The sequence below is a fragment of the Cynoglossus semilaevis genome, chromosome 6 (genome assembly GCF_000523025.1).
Source record: "Cynoglossus semilaevis isolate Cse_v1.0 chromosome 6, Cse_v1.0, whole genome shotgun sequence".
Lineage (NCBI taxonomy): Eukaryota > Metazoa > Chordata > Actinopteri > Pleuronectiformes > Cynoglossidae > Cynoglossus > Cynoglossus semilaevis.
Genome location: NC_024312.1, coordinates 7,240,506 through 7,261,803, shown reverse-complemented (window position 1 = coordinate 7,261,803; position 21,298 = coordinate 7,240,506). Strand labels below are relative to the sequence as shown.

Below are 21,298 nucleotides of genomic sequence, written 5' to 3'. Positions count from 1 at the left end.
ATAATTATGGTTATTGAAATGTATATAGTCAGTCAGTCAGACAGACGGATCGATCTTTTACTAATGTCTGTCCCTGAGACCCATGATCATACTGTGAAATATTATATTTTTAATAATATTTGACATTACATGAGATAAACTACTTCAAAACTTAAGCCCATAATTACTTCACTTTCTAGCAGGTTGTAATCGTCTCAGGCTTTCATCTAATTTCCTCGCATTTAGTGTTCCATCCATCATCCATGACAAACATTTACTGCATCTCAAACACACACCTCCACGACCGTTCAACGATTAACGGGAGGATGCTACAACAGGACAGGAATTCAAATTTAAATTGGAAAATCGGTGACCTTGAGCTGGCTACAGTATCAAACATCTCAGCTTTACAGATCAACCAATGACATTTTTAACAGTGAAGTCAAAGGTGGTTTGGCTGCCGGTGCTCTGACCTTTGTTAACCTCATTCACAGAGATTATAGATTAAGCAGTTTAAGCATCAAAATACAAGTAATACACTTACTGGAGCATCACAGTGGTAGCAGATGGATGGATGTCGATTTCAGCACGCGGTTAGCTTCAATATATTTCCATCAGCACCGAGACTGTAATGTTTGGTTCAGTGTTTGTCTTCAGCTGCAGCTGTGACACGTGCCTGTGTTTGGACAGAGACAGAGAATCAAACATGGCTTTTTTTTGCAACAACAGGAGATTTCTGTTTAAATAATACAAATAACGGAATGTCTCCCTCTGGCGTTGAATCACAGGTAGCAAAGCCTACACAAAAATGGTTGTATTTCTCCTCATATGAACTCATTTTAATCTGTAGAATTTTGTTTTAAAATAACTTTTAAATTACAGACATGGCCTTTCGTGTCCAAAATGTTAGTGTAGATGTCATTTAAGTTATTTGAAAATTACTAAAAATTAACAATACAGATATCTATTTTTTTTTAAATCCATTAAATTGGTTTTACACAAAAGCAATATTGAATCTAAAATTGCAAGTGCATCAGGCAGAGCTCATCATCAATAACACAAGGGCAGGAGGAGTTTCTTTTTAATATAAAAACATATTTATTGTTCTGTTACCGTTGGTTAACTCGATCAACAATAAATGAGAAGCAGGCCAGGAGTGAACACATTTTTTAACAGAAAGCAAAACCGCTGCTGCTGCTGATTCTCTGTTCAGTGCCTGTTAATAAAATAAACAGAAAAACAAAGAGCAAAGAGAGAGGAAATGCAGAAGCAGTGTTTTGATGCTGGGTCGAAAAGGCTCCTTTCATCATTGTTTTAAAGTAGTTCATCTGCTGGATTTTCTTCTTTGTACAAGGAGGTAAAATACAGTTCACTGTTGTGTGGGTTAATGTGAGTAAAGAGAGATACGTTTGGGTTTTTTATTATTGAAAACTAATACATAATAATCAGACTCTGCAGACAGTAATACCAGTTCTCTGTACTCAACAGACAAAACAGGCAGTGGATTAAAGCAGATCAAAGGTTTTTATATACATATATTCAGACATATATCCATATGCATCCAAATATAGATAACATCTAAATATATATGCATACATCTAAAGACACAAATCTGTAAATATAAAGACAGCCACCAGTGCCGTCCACACACACTCCTTTACACCTTGAATGCAGCAACAAAATCACACCTGCTTTGTCTCAAATTTAAACCCACAGACTGTGGGGCCTCACATCGTTCATTCACTGTTTAAAATATAAACCTTTAAATTCAAGCAGAAGACTAAACTCAGTGTCGTCCACCTGGAAGCACGTGGAAACAAACGGAACGCTTCTGGCCTCAATACTTTTTCCAAATAAAACCACAACGAAACCCATGTGCACAAAACACTCCGAGTGTTTTTCTCTTCCATTTTTTTTGCATGAAGTGGATGAAGTGGATGAATGTGTTGCCTTCACTGACTCCAGCGTTAACGTTATTGCTAAATAGCTCAGAGTTTGTTTATTTATTCAGGTAAAAAAAGCAGGAAGCGTCAGGAGAAGAAGTCAGGAAGTGTAAATGTGAGAATAAGTGGTTCCACTGGAAGATGTGTTTGTTTGTTTAAAAAAAAAGAAAAAAAGAACGAGAGTCTGTTTTAGTCTTTACAATCCTCACACTTCAAGACCAACATTACATCCAGCTCCTCAGATTCACAGGAACGTCTCTCAGTCTCTCAGGCATCACCGTCTCATCACCGTCATTTCTTCAGTCTGCACCAAAGCGAGCCACCGCTCAGACTGAATGTGCAAATATCTGTAACGCAAAACCGTTCGTACACGACGTGACAAAAACCACATGCCACAATAAGGAAGTCTTTTTTTGTTTTGTTTTTTTCAGTCCCGAAATATCATTTGATACAGGAAGATCTTTACACAGAAACCGATTGTGTTACTGAAATGAATCACTTTATGTGCCACACAACGAGAGGAGGAAGAGGAGGAGGAGGAAGAGTGGGTGAATGAAGATGAGGACATGAATAACTGCACAAATTCCAACGTGAAACCCAGGCAACAGTCATAATAGTGTGTGTCTGGATTCAAACAGTTCACCCTCTGAACGGCTGTAGCTGCAAATCAAAGCTGGCTGTGTTTCAGTCTTTACTTAAAAAGTTGTTACATTTTGGGAGATTTCTTAACCAACAGGTTCACTTACGTGTACAAAAGAGAGAGTGGAAACTACTGCTGAATGTGCATGACGTCACAGCCTTTTAAGTTGTTTAATAAAACATTAAAAAGTCTTTAAAAAAACAAAACAAAAAAAATGTTTTTAAAAGCTATATTCTTTTTTTTTCTGGATAGTGTGTGATTATAATAAACCATGATATTTTATATTGAATTGTCAGATGAGTTAATCAATAATGCATATATATAAAAAAATTCTAAGAGTTTGAATCAAAAACCAAAAGAAATAGTTTTAATACAATAAATATTTTATATTTTCCCTTTCTAATTGAAGAGAACTTTTCCCCGGTTGGTTTGACCTTTCAATTTTCACTTCACTTCATTTCAATAATCCTCTCTTAAAATTCCATTTCACCCTGCACTCATTTTAAAACCCTTCTTTTCCAAGAGTGAAATGTAGCTTAAAATACAACACGCTGTGAAGACCGGGTCAATGAGGTCTGACTTTATCTTCATTAAATTTCTCAGCTCACTGTCCTGTATCTTTAGGAGATCGTTTACGCAGAAGACTACGTGTAATTCATCTCAAATAAATCACCGTCAGCTGCTGCCTTGCAAATTTGTATAAAAAAGATCTAAAAATTCACTAATGTTGGAAAGAAATGTTCACCGAGTTCACTAACTTTAGGTTTTAGTTTGTCCCACACTGAATTTGACATTTTTGACAGAACAGACTTTCTGAGCGCAGTGATAAAACCCTGACCTTCACGCCTGCAGCTGTTTGATACAAATACACACTCGACTTGCTCGTGAAGAAAACACAGCTATCGCACAATCGGCCTGTTAATTTCAGAACGGGCTCAAACACTAAATCTGATGACTGGCTCCAAGTAACCGCATGGGAGAAAGTTGGATCCGTTGCTATGGTAACAGAGGGGCAAAGAAGCTCAGAGTGGCTGTGATTGAGTCAGGAGCAAGGTGTGGGCCACATGTGTGGTTTGGCCTTGACTCTGGCTGTGCACTGTGCGAGGGAAGGGCTGCGGCTGCTGCAGGATGTGGACCACTCGGCTCAGGGTGTCCGTGCTGGCGAAGGCCAGGTACTGGCAACAGAGCCAGTCCTCCAGGCTCACGCCGCACGCTGCATCCAGCGATCGCTCTGCAAACTTGATCATCATCAGTGTCCGCTTCAGGTCCAGCCAGTTTTGGAGCGTGGCCTCGCGCTGGCTGGCCGTGGCCCCCGACATGGGGCCAGAGCTGCTGCAGCCCAGAGCCTGGAACAGGTCCTCACGAGGGCCCCAGAGGAGGCACTGGAGGCAGGCCCGTGCCTCAGACATCCTGATCCTCTCAGAGGGGTTGACGGTGAGCAGTAACCTGGCCAGCTGCTGGAGACCCTGTGAATAAAGTGATCTGACGGGCAGTGGAGGCAGATCGGCCCATGTGTACTCCCTCTCCTTCAGCTCTGGCGTCTCCTCAAAAGGGTTGGGCCGGTGCAGCATCTCATAGATGAGAATCCCAGTCTGAAACTCATCACATTTGCGATATTGAGTCGCCGTGATGATTTCAGGTGCCAGACGCGACTGGTCCCGCAGAGTACCAGGGTCCGACGCTATCAGAGCGCTCTTCTGTTTGGCCTGAGAGAAATTACTGATGATGAGGCGAGCGGGGCACGTGGTATTTGAAGAAGAAGCAGTGGCAGCAGGGGCACCAGCAGAGGCCGCACTAGAGCCGCTGCTGTTGCTGTTGTTGTTGGGCTCGAGTAAGTCCAGATTCCAGGTGTTACCAGGTTGGCAGTGGACCAGCAGCAGGTTTTCCAGTCGCAGGTCGCAGTGGGTGACGTGATACGGTTTCATGTGCTCCAGGCCGGAGCACAGCTGCAGCAGCAGGACGCAGACCTGACGCTCGTACAGCTCTGGGTTCTGAGTGTGTCTGACCACACCTTCTCTGACAAAGTCTGCCACAGTCTGGAAGGGAACCTCTCGCGTGATGACCACCACCCGGCTCCTCAGGCGATTGTTGACGTGACCTGCTGCTGCTGCTGTTTCATCCAGTTTGGTATTTGGAGCATTCTTCTTGGCTTCAGTCTCTGGTTCTTTATCTTTCTCCTTCAACTTGGTGACATCTCCCTCCTCATCACCCTCTACTTCCTCCTGATCCTCCTCCTCCTCTTCCCAGGGCAGCAGGCGTGAAGGCACATCAGCCAGGAAATGTCCACAGTCCTGCTGGATGTTGAAGTGCACAGCCAGACTCTGTCTGACTGCGAGACTGTGGAAAAACTGCTGCTGCGTCTCCTTCACTTTGCTCCGACAAATCTGTAAAGTAAAGAAAGAAGAAAAAGAACATTATTTTTTTTGTCTTTTTGACCTTTGACCTGAAAAGCTGCTACAATTTCCTACAATGAGAAAAAAATCTGGAACGTGCTGATGCACTTGAAACTTTGTTCATCGGGTAAAAAAACAAGCAAAGAAAATAAGAAAATATATTCATAAATAAAGAAATTGATTAAAAAAAACCCTATTTGTATCAAACCTACTGCAGCTCGTAAAACGGTATTTTCAGGAGGATTAGCTGAAGTTACTGAACTAAGAAAGACAAGAGCACAACTGGGTCAGATCCGACTAAAAAGTTAAGCAAAGTTTAATTGGAAAGTTGGAATCTGTTTCTATTTTTCTGCCCCTGGTCGCTTATTTATGGATGAGCGTCATAAAAATAAGATTTTCTCTCAGGCATTTAATATGAAAGCAAAGCTTTGAAGTGTTATGGAGAACAGAGAGTTTCCTTCTCTGTGAATAATGCAGCCTTCCTCCTTTTCTGCTATGTATTTAGTTTCAGACTTTCAGAACTCTGCTGCCAAACTCTGGCCCCAGCCCCCACCCCTGACTCTCTGGCTCAGTCTTATGCAAAAGATTCAACCACACACAGACACACACAGACACACACACACACGTGCTGACAGAACTGCTACCCACACACAATTAGAGCAAGCACACACAGGTTAGGCTGCAGACCGTGCCTGAAAGGCAGATAGTTTGAGTTTGAAGCAAAACACACACATTCCCCTGCTGAAGTTGGGAAAGGACGAGCAGATGTTACTCCAAAAAAATAAAATCCTTAACAAATGCTTGAATGTTTCACACAAACTGCAGTAACTTGAGATACTACTATGTACATACATGTACAACCCAATTTTAACCATAAAGTAAAATAAGTGATTTAAAATGGTGATAGTTTCCTACTAGATTAACAGATGAACTTTTCAAAACACGTAAAAGAAACCAAAACTTGACTCATAGTACAAGACTGGACTGGACCAGGGAATGACAACCTGCTGTAATTACTGATGAATGATGCTGTTACCTAGTTTAATGACTAAAAATAAAAAAGTCTAGCAGTTTAAAATGAAGTCATTTTCAGTAACCTACACCTCAGAATCAGGGTCATGTTGCATAGCATTTGTATTTATATTTTTATTAAGCATAACAGCCCATAGGTTTGCTGTGTTATTACTTTGATCCTTTAAAAAACAGAAGAAGGTTCTGGTTTACCAAAACCAGAACATTTTAGATATGGACCCATCTGTGTTCAACACAGAACATCATCTCACCTTAATGGCATAGTTGACCAGCGGGTCCTTGGCATAAGATGCAGTGTAGTAAACAGCGTCCCCAGCCTCGCAGCAGGGTTTCCCTGTGGTCAGCCTGAAGTGGGACCAGCTCTCTGTACCAAATCTTATGTGACCTTTTTGGCCGGCCATGAAACGGTCTTCACACTTTGACGCCAGCTTCCGTAATGTGTCCATGTGGAGACTCCGGATCCTCCCCACCACCTCATCCCAGCTCTCCAGGGACCTGTATAGAGCAGACCTCTGGGGTTTTGGGTCTCCTCCCCCAGTTGCACGCCCTGTGGTGTGACCTCTTCCGGCCAAAGACTCAGTACTTGGGTAGGCTCGTCTTTCTCTGCCGGTGGTGGCACTAGGCCCAGCAAATGTGCCGTTATTGGGTTGGCTCTTGCTAGCAGAAGCAGGAGCTGCTGGTACCTCAAGTGAGTCTCCGCTCTCATGGTTCAGGGCTCGGTGAGGCTCCGCACTTAAGGAGGAGCTCTGACTTGCTGTCTCCCACGTGGTGTCCAAGTCATACAAAGGGTTGGCAACGCTGAGGTTGGTGCCACCAGGTTTAGCCTCAGCTCGAGGTCTCACAGCTGCCTGCACGGTTTCTTTACCTCCCGGTGTGGCTTCAGTGGCAGGACGAGGCACGCCCTTTTTAGGTAGTGGTGGTGGGGGTGGCAGGTCAGGGAGAGTGTCCAGGTCCAGAGAAGCCAGGGTGTCGTTGGAAGCTTTCATGTTACGTGGCTGTTTCAGTGGGATCATGTTGGCTCTGGATTGACCTGGAAAAGAGAATAAAAGAAAAATTTTTATAAAATACTCAGATGAACACAGAGCATTTGGAAAAAAAATAATAACGTATATAAAAGCTTTCATTTTCCTTAGGAAATATGAATGGCATGTATCACAATAACAAATGTGTGCCGGTTCTAAGGAGTCAGGCTGGACAGCAGAACTGTTGGACACATGCCGTTCCTCCAACAGAGCAGCTGAATGAGTGATTTCACGCAGCCATCTTCAATTTTGTTCTGCAGTGAGGCTCAGAGAGGCGAGAGGGAAAATGACCTGAAGTGACATTTCTTTTCTGTGACAGTGATGAGAGGGAAGGTGAAGAGGTTGAATGGACTCCTGAATGTTGGATTGAAGAGACAACTGTGTCGGAGACAAGTGTTTGACAAGAGCAGGAGGGCTCATCCACTTTGCATTATGGAAATAAAAACAGCTGGGATTTGGAGCGGCTACACCAGGTCACTTACAACACTGACCCGAACTTTTGATCTGACAGTCAGGTATTCCTCCAAAGTCACCTCAGCCTAGTATGAAGCATTAGAAGAAGCTACTTCGGCTGTCATTGTACATTCAGTATACACACAAACACACACACAAACAAACACACACCTCGTCCTCCACATTAAGTCCATTTGTGAAACCGGACCCGTGGGTGAAAACAAACTGTGCTTTAGTAGCGAGGGAGGTTTTGGTACTTGTTCAACACACCACAGCCCCATTAGAGCTCAGACTCAAACCATCAATCCAACAATGACAGTAACTGCATTAGCAATCAGTCTAGAACACTTCATTTATTTTTAGTAAGATAATAACTGGAAGAAGAAGAGATGTCACTTTACCATCGTTGGACAACAAACTTCACTAGGAGAATAAAAGCATCAGTGAATCAGGCTGCCAGGTAAGGGCAGCAGAGTGTCCCAAAGGAGGAAATAAAACGTAGGTTTGTACGATTTATTAGTTTTGGTCGACTGTCCTGGCAGTTCATAAATAATACACATCCCAGGTCAGGCTGCACAAAACCTACGATGGGCCCCAGGCTGCACTTTAGACACAGATGAAAGGTAACCAAACCCAAGATCAAAAATCATGTTCCTGTACGGTATCTGTGTTAGTCTTTGACTACCTTAGCTAAACAGCTAATTCAAACACATACTTTGGTATGAACATGAACACAGTTCTTGCCCCAAAATAAATGTAGTTGATGTCAGAGTTCTGTGCAGAAATAGTGTGTAAATGAATGAATGAAACCATTACATCAACCATAATAGAGATATTAGAAGAAAGTATTGATGCAGAGTGACAGGCAGTAAATATCTTAAGGTTATAAATATGAACAAATAATTGGATACTCCACATACTTAAACTCACAGTTTTTCACATTTACATATAAGGTAGAATTACTGTCGAACAATCATGTAATGCTGAAGGATGAAGTGGATGATTAGATGAAAAGAAGGTGACAGACAAAATAAACTACGAAGGAGAAAATTGACGACGCAGTATGAAGCTAATATAGATGGATGAAAGGAAGGATGAAAAACAAGCCTACCTCAATCCCCCCTAATGCTCGAAAGTTTCAAGATACAAGTGATGCAACACCTGCACAGGCAGGCAGAGTGAAAAAGGTCTTTGCTTCCATCTCCAAGAACTGGTACTGAGCCACTGCTGCCAACAGGAGGCAGAACGGGAGACTCAACAGCGAGAGAGGCAGTGAACGCTCTGCCTCCTCCTGCTGCCACTGATTAATAAACAAGCATGTGCAAATTGTGTAGAGATAGTGAGGTTGTGGGTGTGTGGGAGAGTGAGGGTGAAAGATGGAGAGAGAGAGAGAGAGACAGAGAGAGTGAGAGGGGGAGTGAGAGAGGAGGCAGATCAATCCTACATTTCTGACAGGTCAAGATGATGTAAATCTCATAATTGGCGTGAGACACAGGGATGATGCAGAACCTTCTGAACAGATACATCTCAGTTCATAATGTTTCAAAGATATAAAAACACACAGTCAGATCTGCTCGCTGCTTATTAGCAGCCAAAGTAAAATTAGAGTGCCGGCAGCTCATCATTCATCATCCAGGGAGTTTTTAGCAAACCCAAAACACATCCATCCACAGATCTTCACAAAAACACACACCGATAAGAAACGAGACAGGGCCTGGTCTAATTAGTATAGTGCACACACACACACACACACCTCTTCAAGAAGACAGACTTTTTAAAAACATCAGACAGGCCAACTTCAATCGTGCATCTGCTCCTCTGCGGTACCCCCCCGCCCACACCCCCCACTCCACATCACTTGGTGCTTTTATTTCTTTTCACTCAAAAATTGCTTTGATCACAGTGAAATCTTTTCCCTTACTTTAAGTTCGGAACAGGCAGCTACCTTCTTCAGAAGCAGAGGCTACCCCCGGTTTAACCACCAAAACAAAGTTCAAATAAACATAGCAGTAAGGTGTTAGAACTAAAACACCTAAAATGCACTGGACTTTTTGTCCATGACTCAGAGCTGTTGAATAAGACTGTATATACTGGATGTCTTTCTTCAATTCCTGTGAATATATCATTGCTTTGTTCAACAATTAGTAGGTAAAATGTGAAACTAGGAAATTGGAATTTGGGAAACATTGTCCTAATCCAAGGTACATTTAGAAACATTACAATTAGTTTTCCAAACTAAAAGCTCTTTCTAAAAGCTTTTCCATTTACACTCACTTGGTCGAGCTACAAAACCAAAATAGTAATTATGTTTATATAGTGATTAAGATAAAATAATTCACACTCTGAAATGACCATTTTATATAAGCTTCTCTAGCTGTAATAATACCTAAATATGCACATACCGGTTTTTAAAAACCAACAAGACACAGACAAATGCAGAGTAAACACAAAGAAAATGTGATGATTATATCCTGATGTCTGAGTCTCTTACATTCCTCACCAAAATAGGGAGCTGGAATAAATAATTTGATATCAAGTGTTAGGCTCTGGATGACAGGATGTGTGGAGGTTTTTGAGCAGCAGCTGTTTTAGCAGGGAATAATTTGTCACTTGTCATATGCGGAGGTGTGCTGATGCTGACTACAGTAAAAACAGCCACAGTTACAGTTGGAGTGAGGTGAAGTGCAGCCACTCATTGACAGGTTTCACGTAAACTTCCAGTATAACTGCGGAGTAACTATATTCTTTTTGCAGAATGAAGAGGAGAAAAAAAATAAAATCATCTGCAGCCTAATAAATATTCCCAAGTCAAGTTTCCTAGTTTTCGCAACTACGTGTTTAGTCATCCATTTTGACACAGTTAACTATGGCATGGAAATGGATGGATTAACCTATAAATAAATATTTACATAATTTTAACATTTATTTTAATTTTATTGCTGTTCATTGTGTATGATCTTATTTTCCTATTTTCTTTACTAAGTTAACTTTTTATCCAATGAATGACATCATTATGATTTGTTTCTAGAGAAATCTCACAGGCATAAAGAAGCTTCTTTTTGATTGGTGCTGACCACCAATGTTACTTACCAATTGGACCAATGAAGTCTTCACTGATGATTTGAAAACTGTTTCTATTGTTTTACTTCTTAGCTCTCCTTACAAAGTTTTCATTCGTCACCACTTTTGGTTCCACTTACTACTTTTTTATATATTAACTTTACTGTTTTCTCCAGACTGAGACACACTCTCTGTGACACACTCAGAACAGGAGTGGGTGCAATGTACCCTGCAGTAACACTTAACAGGATGAGGCAAGGACTGCTGACAAGGAGTCGCTGCTGTTAGTGTATATTTAGGTTGTGAATAATTAAACATGAACCTATGTCTTATCAACATTTACTAAAACATCAGAGTTCCATATTAGGATCCTCTGACATTATGCACATGTCAGTCCTCTTACCAAGGTTACTGTAGGTGGCACTGTTCTGGCTAGAGGCAGGAGAGTGGGATCGGTTCCCATCATCCTCTGGCTCCCCCAGGCTGCCACTGCCATCACTGGCTGAAGCCGGTGGGGCGACCGTGTTGGCATGTCCCTCTTCATCCTCCCCCAGCACCAGACCCAGATTCACTTTGGCATTTTGACAGTTCGCGCTGAGCAGTTCTCGCTCTCTGGCACTGACTGGTACCTGGCTGCATACGACAAAGAGAGAGAGAGAGAGAGAGAGAGAGAGAGATACAAATAGGATTATTATTCTGCTTATTTTAGGATTTGATTACAGTGTTTTGGATTATAACATGGGGCCTTGGGTATGCTTTAATACACCTGCGTGACTCTTGACTGGAAGGCAGAGAAGTTTATAACAATGTGTTAAAATTGCTTCCCTCTGTCCCTCTGTGCTGCCGGTGCATATAATTAGAGGTGTGTAAGAGGGTGAGATTCATTTTTTTCAAGGATCCAAAAAAGAGTCGTGACAAAGTTATGAGTGGGGTGACAGACTGGATGTGATCGTTATTACACAATACTTTTTTTTTCTTATCGGTAACTAAAGCTGTAAATATTGAAATGTTGGATTCCAGGCAATCTATAGACAATCTAAAAACCCATAGGGTCCTGGACATTGTTTGTACTTTCCTATTTCTACTTGCATGTACAACACTGTCTGCAAAACAAAATCCAACAAGACAAGGATATGCAATTAGGAAGTAACAGAACAGGCACACCGGAGAGCAGTGGTTTCTGCAGAAAATCAACTCAAAAACCCAGACTAAATCCACTGCCTCTGTTCCCAGTATTTCAAATTCAGGGAACTGTTAAAAGAGAGCCCAGAGTGGGGATTCAAATTGGTGACATAATGTGCCACACATAACGTTACACTTGGTAACAATTTATACAAAGTCTGTCATGAAATTCTTCATGCACATTTTAGACTTTTTAGGCAAAAAGATGATACAAAACACATTAAACCTCATGACTTGACTATATCATTAAACACTTCATCAACAATTCTGACTTTTTACAGATAGTTTTGATATCTTAAATTGTTGAGGCACATTCACAGCTATTGCTTCCAACTTGCTTGTCCTAAGCTACTATACAATGAAATTTTAGATAACTTGTACGATACTTCAACATTTACATTCCACAATCCAAAGTAAAAGGATGTCATGATTAACCCTGCAATGAATAGCTAGGTTGAACTGCAATGTTGACGTGTACAGTGTATAACAAAGTGAATAATGTGCATCAAGATGCTGAAATAAACACAAGAGATTCAAACATAACAGATCACGTTCATCTATTTACGGTCAAATGCACCAACACAGTTCTTCATCTCAGAGACATGAGTTTACTGCTGATTATTTCACTACTTTTTCTGTTACGTTTTTAATGAATAACAAGTTTTAAGGTTGACACAAAAACGAAAATAGGTCACAAAAAGTTCAAAGGGCTTGTTTATGACCATGGGTGGATAAAGTCGGCTGTTGTTTTCATTTTTTCTCAATCAGAATAACATGTTATTTCCTCTGCACTGTTAACAACACAGGGTGTTAATATGACTAAGGATTTATCACAGAAATAGTGCTTGTAGCTGAAGAACAAACAAAGTTTAGAAAGATGCCACTCCTAGTAGTACAACAGAGTCTGAGCATTTGGTTGAACATTGTTTGTAATAACTTTAAATGCGTGACTAATCTGTTCCTGAAAGTTGGCTCAACGGAAAAAAGTAAATGAGACAAAAAATGGAGGAACTGTTTAATTAACATAATACAAGTTTGATTTTCCTGTTGGTGTCGAGTGCTGTATAACGTATCACACCAAACGTGTTCAAGATGTTCATGTGTGATTGGAATATTTTGACAGTGACGTGTGACAGGAGTGTGAGCAGTGAAGAAAAACACCCATTGCTCATGTATCCGTCTCCACCCTGAGGCCCTGTGTCTGAGGAAAGCATCGGATCTGACTTGTTTATGATCTGGGCTTTGTGGCTCCTCGGCCTTCTGCTTCTCTTTTAAAGAGTCGATCAATAGCCTCTAAGTTGTCGTAGTTTATTTTGTTAGCATTGCCAGCAGCAGACAGTTGCTCTAAAGGCCTGTTGCTGTTTTGGGAGCCAGATGGAAAACAACTCCATTATTTAAACTGTGAAAGGTCTACTGAGATACAACACGTGTTAAAAAAAAAAAATCTGGAAGTGCTTTGACCTTTGTAGTCAACTTCCTCTTGTGCTCTTCTGTGATCACTTCTCTGTTCACATGAATTAATTCATCGTTATCATTATCTTTGCACATGCTCTGTTTTAAAGGAGCACCAAATTACATAGGATGTTTCTGGCAGTAAAACAACATCCAGGGGATGCACACCATAAAAGTCCCTCCACTGAAAAATACCTTCAACATGTTTCAGTGTCAGGACCCGACATGTTTAAACAGCATGGAGCTTAAACAGTGCATTTCACTGAGTGGCCACGACCCCAAAAAACACATATTTCAGTGGCCTATTCACTGAGACATGATGACTAGTCACTGACTAGTCACTGAAACATGATGTCGTTAGGTCACAAGTCGTTAGAGAAGGAAGAAAAGATCAAATAAAGACTGCATTTGATGCTTACCCACTGTACTTACTCACACAGCTTCCCATCTAGGAATAAGGAAAAAAATATTTCACATTCTAGACAAATACTGAAAATGTATCCTGGTAAGCTCCAAAGCAAGAAATCAACTTTTTCTCAATTTGTATTCCCCTGGTCTGCGTTCTCCTTCTTTGAATGTCCCTACCTGTCTAAGGTGTGTGTGTGTGAGTGTGTGTTCACCAGCACAAGAGACCACACCTACCATGAACCAATAAAACAGTCTGCACTTAACCCCTCTTCTGCCAATTATAGGAGAAAGACTGCAGAGTGACCTGTGCTACCAGTTTGTCACCTGTAACCAGTGTGGAGCAAATAGAACGTTTATGAATGCATGACTGAGGTGTAACAAGCTGTGCAGAACAAACTTTCACTGTGTGAAAAAATAAACAATCAAGCAGCATGAAAATATGTCATAAGTGTCAGATCTGTATTTCAATACCAATATATCAATACATCATTTCAGATCTTTTCAGGTTAACACTGTCTACTTGGTAGGTTTCTGTTGACGCTAACACAGCTGCCAAAGTGCTGAGAGGAGTGAGGATTTACTGAATTCACATTCCAAACACATTCTTTCTGTAACTTATGTCACACCTTTCCCACGCCACACAAGGCTTCAGGAATGTTCAGCTATGGAGTCAACAAAAAACAACTGCAATAATCTATACACCTGAAAAGACTGTGGCCCATTTTTTTTAACAAAACAAGGAAGAAAACTGGTCAGTACTTGACATGTTTAAACTGTAGAAAATGTTGAAAACAAGGTGGGCCTGACCGTGAGGTCTATAATTTAGAGCAACATAACATAAGACTGGAGTACTATTGGTAAGTGGTATTTGCTATATTCTATTACTGTAGGTGTACACAACTTTAAATGCAATAATGAATCTAGAAAATCCTCACTCTATGATCCACCTGGGACTAGAACTTCTGATTTATATTTTCATTCACATACATATTACATATTTAATTATTTCCATGCAACACTTTTATGAATATTTCAGCTCTAGTCTATGAAGATTCTCAGTCATCCAGGTCATGGTCACAGTTCAGTTCAGAACTGAAGAAGCCTCTTGTTGCCTAACAGAACTTTTCAACCTTCAGCTCTAGTGTTGCACAGTAATGATAGCACACTGCTCCTTTTTTATGCTAAATGAGCCACAGAGGAAGCGCTCTTGCTAGTCCTGGCAGGCAGCTACAAACAGGTCACATACTGTAGTAGCTAAATTCACAACAAAGGCTCTAAAACATTCAGAAGACGATTCGACTGCCAAAATGTGCCGCAGTTTGAGGGCGATAAACTCTTTTTGAACCAGGCTCTTACATAAACATAAACACGTCTGATGTTATTGCAGAGCTCATTTTAGGTTGAAGGAAAAGGCACACAAAAATATATAAAAAATGTATGTTTCCACTTAGTCTATGTGAAAATAAAGCTAAGCAAAAGCGGGGATAATAACATAAACAACAAGCACCACCAGAAGTTATCCACAGTACAGTGGCTCCGAACAAAAGACATGAAATAAAACTTCTGGAGGACTGAAAGCGATGAGTGTTGAGAACAGAGACAGTATTGGGCCACGCTCTTGACAAGATGGAGACGTTAAATATTAAAGGGTTCATAGATCTTTGGGCTGCGCAGCAAAAAAGGAGAACAGGAACAAAATAACTGATTTTGGAAAGTCATTTATACCTTTTGATTGATCTCTTATCTATTTAAACAGAGTTAATTAAGATATGGGCTTTCATTAAAAGGCACGCAAACATTAAAACCAGGAGTAATGACCTAAAATGACCAGTAATTTTTTTTTGCAACTTTATGATGCGACTCACAATAACTAATGTTTGATAGAGGGAAAAACTGTGATAACCATTGGAAAGTACCAGGTAAACAAAGTGATTCATTGTTTCTGCACCTGGTGTGGTAGGGTGGAGCGTAGGTGGGGTGATGCTGCAGTTACAAAGGATTATATTTTAACAACATGAATTAACCACATTGTTAAATATAATCCTTTGGGTTTTCTACAGCATAAACTGGTAAGAAATAAAAAAAATACTAACGTTGATGTTGATCCTAATGCTTCATTAGTAATGTCACCTTTTAAATTCCTAGGTTGAAATCTATTTAACATCTAATGAAATGCTGAATGTTTTTAATATTATAAAAAAACATTAGGACATACTGATAATGGCCAAAAAAGCCAAATGCAGCATAATTATAATTTTAAAAAAAGATCAATTAAATACAAACTGATTAATTGTGTGCAGCCAAACAAAGAGAAGACGACGATGTCCAGAATTTATAACAGGGGAATCGGCTTCATAAGAAAAGAATCTCTGCTACTTTAAATGCAAAGGTACAAAAGGTTAAGCAATGTCAGTTTCAAGTTGGGTCCATGAGTGCTCTGAGGAGAACTCACCTGAGTGTCTGTATGACACAGACACTGCATCATGATCACTAATTTGACAAACAGACAGTGATGTGGGCATGACAAGAAACCAACTTTAGAAAGACAAGGAAGTAAATCTGTCTGTAGCCAAATACTAACTAAAAATATTTAAATTGTACTAGATTTTCAAGCTTTGCTTCTGGAAATATTGAATATTGACAGATACCTGAGTTCTTTACTGTTGTGGCAATCTCCAGTAGTTTGTGCTTCATCCTGTGTCTTTTGTGAAGTGTCTCTAGATGCTTCTACACAGAGTTCTCCCTCCTCATCACCAGATGTCCCACCCTCTGGTTTGTAGGTGAATATGATGGTTGGCTTTTGGGTGGGATCCTCTGGTTTGGCCTCAGAGAACCATTGATGTTGTTGGACTGGTGGTGGTGGAAGGATGTGAATAACAGTTCCATCCAGACCAACCAACTTCCCCTTCTCCTTTTCTTTCTCTGCTTTCTCTCTCTGTTCATCCTCATCCTTCCCTCTGCGAAAGAGGCGCTTAAAGGAAATCCAACGTTTTGGTTTGGCATTTTCTGTTATGGTATGTCTTCCGTCTCCACCTGGACTTCTTTCACCATCATTGGTTCTTGAAGGAGAACTGAAGGCTGAACTTCTGGCCCAGTTACTAAAATGTCTTTGGAGGATGTTTGAAGTATGGTGTGGGGAAGATGTAGACCTTGGAGGTGGGAAAGGGGCACTAGGTTCAGAGCGTGGACTGGAGAGTGGCACAGCAGCAGAGGCACTCTGAGATTTAGCTAAAACTTTAGAATGGGAGTCCTTCTTGGGCATGGAAAGACAACCATCAGTGGTTGAAAAAAGGGACCTAGGTCTGCTCAGGGTCTCCTTCACAGCATCAGGTGGAAGAGCATACAGTTCTTCAGAACTAGTGTTTTTGTCGTGTGCTGAGGGCGACTCTGGAGGAGACTTAGGAGGCTGGATGGAGGCCACGATCTGTGAAAGTACAGCACTGGCCTCTTCTTTATGACCTACAGCTGCCCCTGAAGTCAAAACCAAATCTGCATCTTGATCTTTAGAGTGGGAGGCATCACCGATAGTCTTGCAAGAGCGTGTAACAGCATGTGCTGCGGGGCTTGGTTTAGGTGAAGTTGCATTAATGGCAAGATTGGCAGGGGTACTTGTAGATGTAGTAGGAGAAAGAGCCCTAACTTTGGAGCTCTTCACCAAACTTTTCACAGTGCTGGTTTCTGTAGTGGTTTTAGTCTGTAAATGGGTTTTTGATCCTGCTTCAAGCGGAGATTTTGTCTCTTCAAAAGAAGTTCTCTCTGACGTGTTTCTCCCAGAAAAAGTTTTATCTGTGGAGGTAGACTGAAAACTTTCAGAGGATCCAATCTCTTCATATGTATGACTGGTTACCCTATTACCTCTACCTTTTGGCTGGGGTAATTCCCCATTTAGTCCCAAAAAGCTCTTGTACACAGCAAGGTTGTCATATGCACTTGGATTGATGACAATTGGTACTTTTACTGCATTTTTGGAGCTGCGGGCGTAGGTCGGCTCATCCCGAATTATAATGGGAAAAGGTGGCATGCCTGCATTGTTGAAACTGTTGAATTTGATCTCTGACAGGTTTGGTGATTTCACAGGCACAGTTCGAGAGGATGACAGCCCAGCAATGGGGGAAGTCGGAGCTGACTTGTGACTACAAAGTTTTGTGGATGAAGAGGGACCAGAAGCACTCCCAACTCCACAATCTACTCTAGGTATTTTCTGACGAGGGCTGGTGCTTGATGTCCACACTTCTTGATATCGTATATTTCCCGATTTCTTTCGGCTGTTACATGACACTGAAACAGAAGTAGGAGATGTTTGCCCCACAGGAGAGGTTAGTGAGTTTGGAGATGTTGGCATCACAGGTGTTGATGGGGAAACGAGGGATGCTGGGCACAGGGGCGGACCTAAAGGAGTGCTACAGAAGGAGGTGGGGCTGGAGGGCATGGACAAGTTTTTTGAATTTTGGGCAGAGTCTGGATTTTGTTCATCTTTGTTAGCCATGGAGGCCGACACGTCCACTACAGTGTAGGGCTTACAGATAAGTGATTTTTCCAGATTTACAACACGGTATGGCTTTGCCTGCTCTTCTGTGGGGCTAAAACTGATGGTCACTGGTTGACCAGGAAGGGCCTGTGGCATTGGCTTTCCATCTCTATTTTCCTGATCTTCTAATCTAATGGCCAGGACAGCCTTGTGCGTTTCAGTAACCCTGAGTGGACTCAGTGCTCTATGGACCGGCTCCTTCCTCGGAGGAGTGCTCAAGGCAGGTGCTTTAGGTGAGGTGGGAGAATGTATGGCCTGCTGAAAAGCACTGCTCCCACTACTAGAAATGGTTTGAGAATCATCTGGTTGTGACGACGATGATTCTGCAGATGTTGTCTGCTCAGAATTTGACAGAAAACCACTGCCCTGTATGCTTTGAGAGCCATAAGGAAGTAAACAGGCATTGGGGTCCATGGAAGGGTATCCATTTAAGATCTCATCGTAACTATCGTCATAGTCCACTGCACATATCCGCTGTAAAGAGCGATTTCGAAGTGGTACCGTATTCCATTTTTTTCCAGCAGCAAAAGGCACTGGAGACAAAGTGGCTGCGCGGAAATTTGCGAATCGTGGTTGGCCACGCATACGTATCTCCATTGCGAGTAACTCTTCGTCACTTTCATCCCAGCTTTCATGTTCATCATCTTCATCATCCCTATCAGTGTCGTCCTCTTCATCATCCTCTTCGTAATCTTCACCATCACTGGAAAATTCCGGATAGCAGAAACGACCTCCTTCTGTGCTGATAACCTCAGTGCTGTCACTGAGAGAAACTCGCTTCTGAGCACTGCCTCCACCTCCACTACTGCTACTTCCAACAGCCAAACAGCTTGAAGCTGGAAGACCTCTTTCTAAGGACCGCTGGTATGAGCTACATATTCTTCCCCAAAAGACATCTTTTGAACCTGACAGAAGTGGGGGACTCGGGCCAGGTCCTAATCCTGCAATCTCCTTGAGAACATCTGTCAGACCACTATTATTATTATTTCCAGTAGGTGTCCTTGGACTAAGTTGTGCATAGCCCTTAATGTCCTTGTTGGCATCCTCTCCCTCATTGTTGTTGCTAAGTCCAATTGGCCTTTTGTGGTTCAGTCCATTGCGATTCCAGACTATGAAGGCAGATTCTTTTCCCTGCTCTATTACACTTGGTGGTTGTTGCAGGTTCCCATCAGAGTCCAGCCCTGCAGAGGAACAGGGCAGCATCATAGTAGGTTTAACAGCAATAGTGGGCTTCTTAGCCACTGGTGGTCGGAAGTTTCCCGAGCGGCCTGTCCCACAGCTAGCCCTTTGGGAGTTATTAGTAAGGTTTGAGTTGGTTCTAGCTCCAGGAGAGAGTGGATTGTGCTGCTGGACTGTGGGAAGCCTCTGGTCAGAGGGAGGCTTCCCTCCACCACTCTGAGCCACACAGTGCAGACTTTTAGGTTTGAAACAGTTCTTGCACTCGCCAGGTTTCCATACGTGCTCAGTGAATGTGCTGCAGGCGGACATGGCTGCTGGTGCAGTAAGGCAGCGTGTTGCGTCAATGGACAGCGAACCCCGCCATGAAGCTTAGTGCTACAGGACCAACTGTAGTGACACCGCGGTGAGGGATGGATGCTTCAGTCTCTATTGTGGAGTATACTGGACCTGGAAGGTCAAAAAGAAAACAGCATTATTTAAATGGATTTGTGAAAAAGAACTGTAACAATGATGTGTTCATTAATGTCATACATAATGAAATACATATGTTTTATTCACAAAAATGTATGTATGACATAAGACAAGTACATAAACATGTTTATGTTTCTACATAAACATTACTCTTTTTTTTTTTACTTTCAGGACAATAATGTTTTCATTTTGTTGTATTCTACATTTATGAGCTGAAAGAAACCTACACAGAAACCCAAACACCTTATTCTTAATTAATAACTGCAATGCCATGACTTTAACTTTGCTTTTTACAAAATGTGGGTTACCTTAAAATAATAACAATACATTTAAAAAATAGATGAGGATTTACTTCTAATCTTGATTGATGCATCTGTAATTTCTAAAATGTGTAACAACAACATTACGCAGGCAGTCAGACAGTCCTCTTTAAGAGGTATGTAAGAAAAAGGTTTAAGGAAGGGAAAGGAAAGGAAGGAAAGTGAACCACACAACAAAATGTGACCTCTGCATTTAACTTATCACTAAAGGGAGCAGGCGGCAGCTTAAGCCCCTGGAGGGCAGTGTGAGGGGACGGTGCCATGCTCAGAGCACCTCAGTGGTAATTTTGCAGCTAGTGGACCTAAGTCCGCTCCCCTAACCACCAACCACCACTCCCCCAAAAAAGGCAGGACAGCTTTTTGCCCACTAGGTGGCAACCTATCTCTACTTTCAGAAAGAGAATGTGCCGAAGAATGTACAGGTTTTTTTTTATATAATGTACAGAAAAGCATGGGTTTTTTCAAATATTATCAAATTTTCAAATATTGCATGTTTGTTTTTTTTTGTTTATACTGATAAGGTCAAAAAGCAATCAGAAAAAATGAACAAACAATACACTTCAAATAGACTTTGCACAATAACAAAGAATGACATTTGAACCTGCGCACAAACACGTTATCGACGCCACTGCATACTCGTCAGATGCATCCTGTTCTCTCACCCTCCCACGTCACAGTTTGTAATCACAGGATACCATATCCTTCACCTTTATTCCAACTGTTGTAAAAGTCGCATTCATCCTTTATAGTTTATCTACACGTGGACACTCTCTCTTTTCCCTGTGTTCACTGCTTAAAATAATTAAAGGCAAGATTCCAGATGATGGTGCTGTAAATGTGTTCTTCATTACCGCGTTGTAAGTTGAGTGAGTCATATTTTCTATAAATTCAGTAAAATGTTCATTGTGCTTGCCAAGCAAATAACAAAATGAAGGCATGACTTATAGGCAGCCAGTATGATCCCAGATGGTGTCATTTATTTAAAAGATGGCCTCATTATGGGTAGATAGTTATGGGGCAAAGTCAACATTTTTGCAGCCAAACTGAATATATTGTTTGATGACACTGTTTTTTTATCATTGACACAAAACTGTGAATTTTAGAATAAATATGGAACGATAAACAGTTTTCAACGGGGCTAACAAGGTCAAGGTGTCAAATCCTGTGTGGAAGGGTGTTACCATGACAACCACTCACCCAGAGTCAAACACAATGGAGCAGGAACTTCTGAATCAA

The 21,298-nt window shown here is 41.4% G+C and overlaps 1 protein-coding gene across 1 annotated transcript; it reads right to left on the bottom strand.

The window, feature by feature from the left end:
• Positions 1-1,486: 1,486 nt before the first annotated feature.
• On the bottom strand, positions 1,487-21,246 carry peak1 (pseudopodium-enriched atypical kinase 1). Its single transcript, XM_008311687.3, has 4 exons — positions 16,213-21,246; positions 10,926-11,155; positions 6,239-7,017; positions 1,487-4,946 (listed from the first exon to the last, which is right to left on the bottom strand). The coding sequence occupies exons 1-4, from the start codon at positions 19,578-19,580 to the stop codon at positions 3,585-3,587; spliced, it is 5,739 nt and encodes a 1,912-aa protein (XP_008309909.1). The 5' UTR covers positions 19,581-21,246; the 3' UTR covers positions 1,487-3,584.
• Between the last annotated feature and the right edge of the window lie 52 nt (positions 21,247-21,298).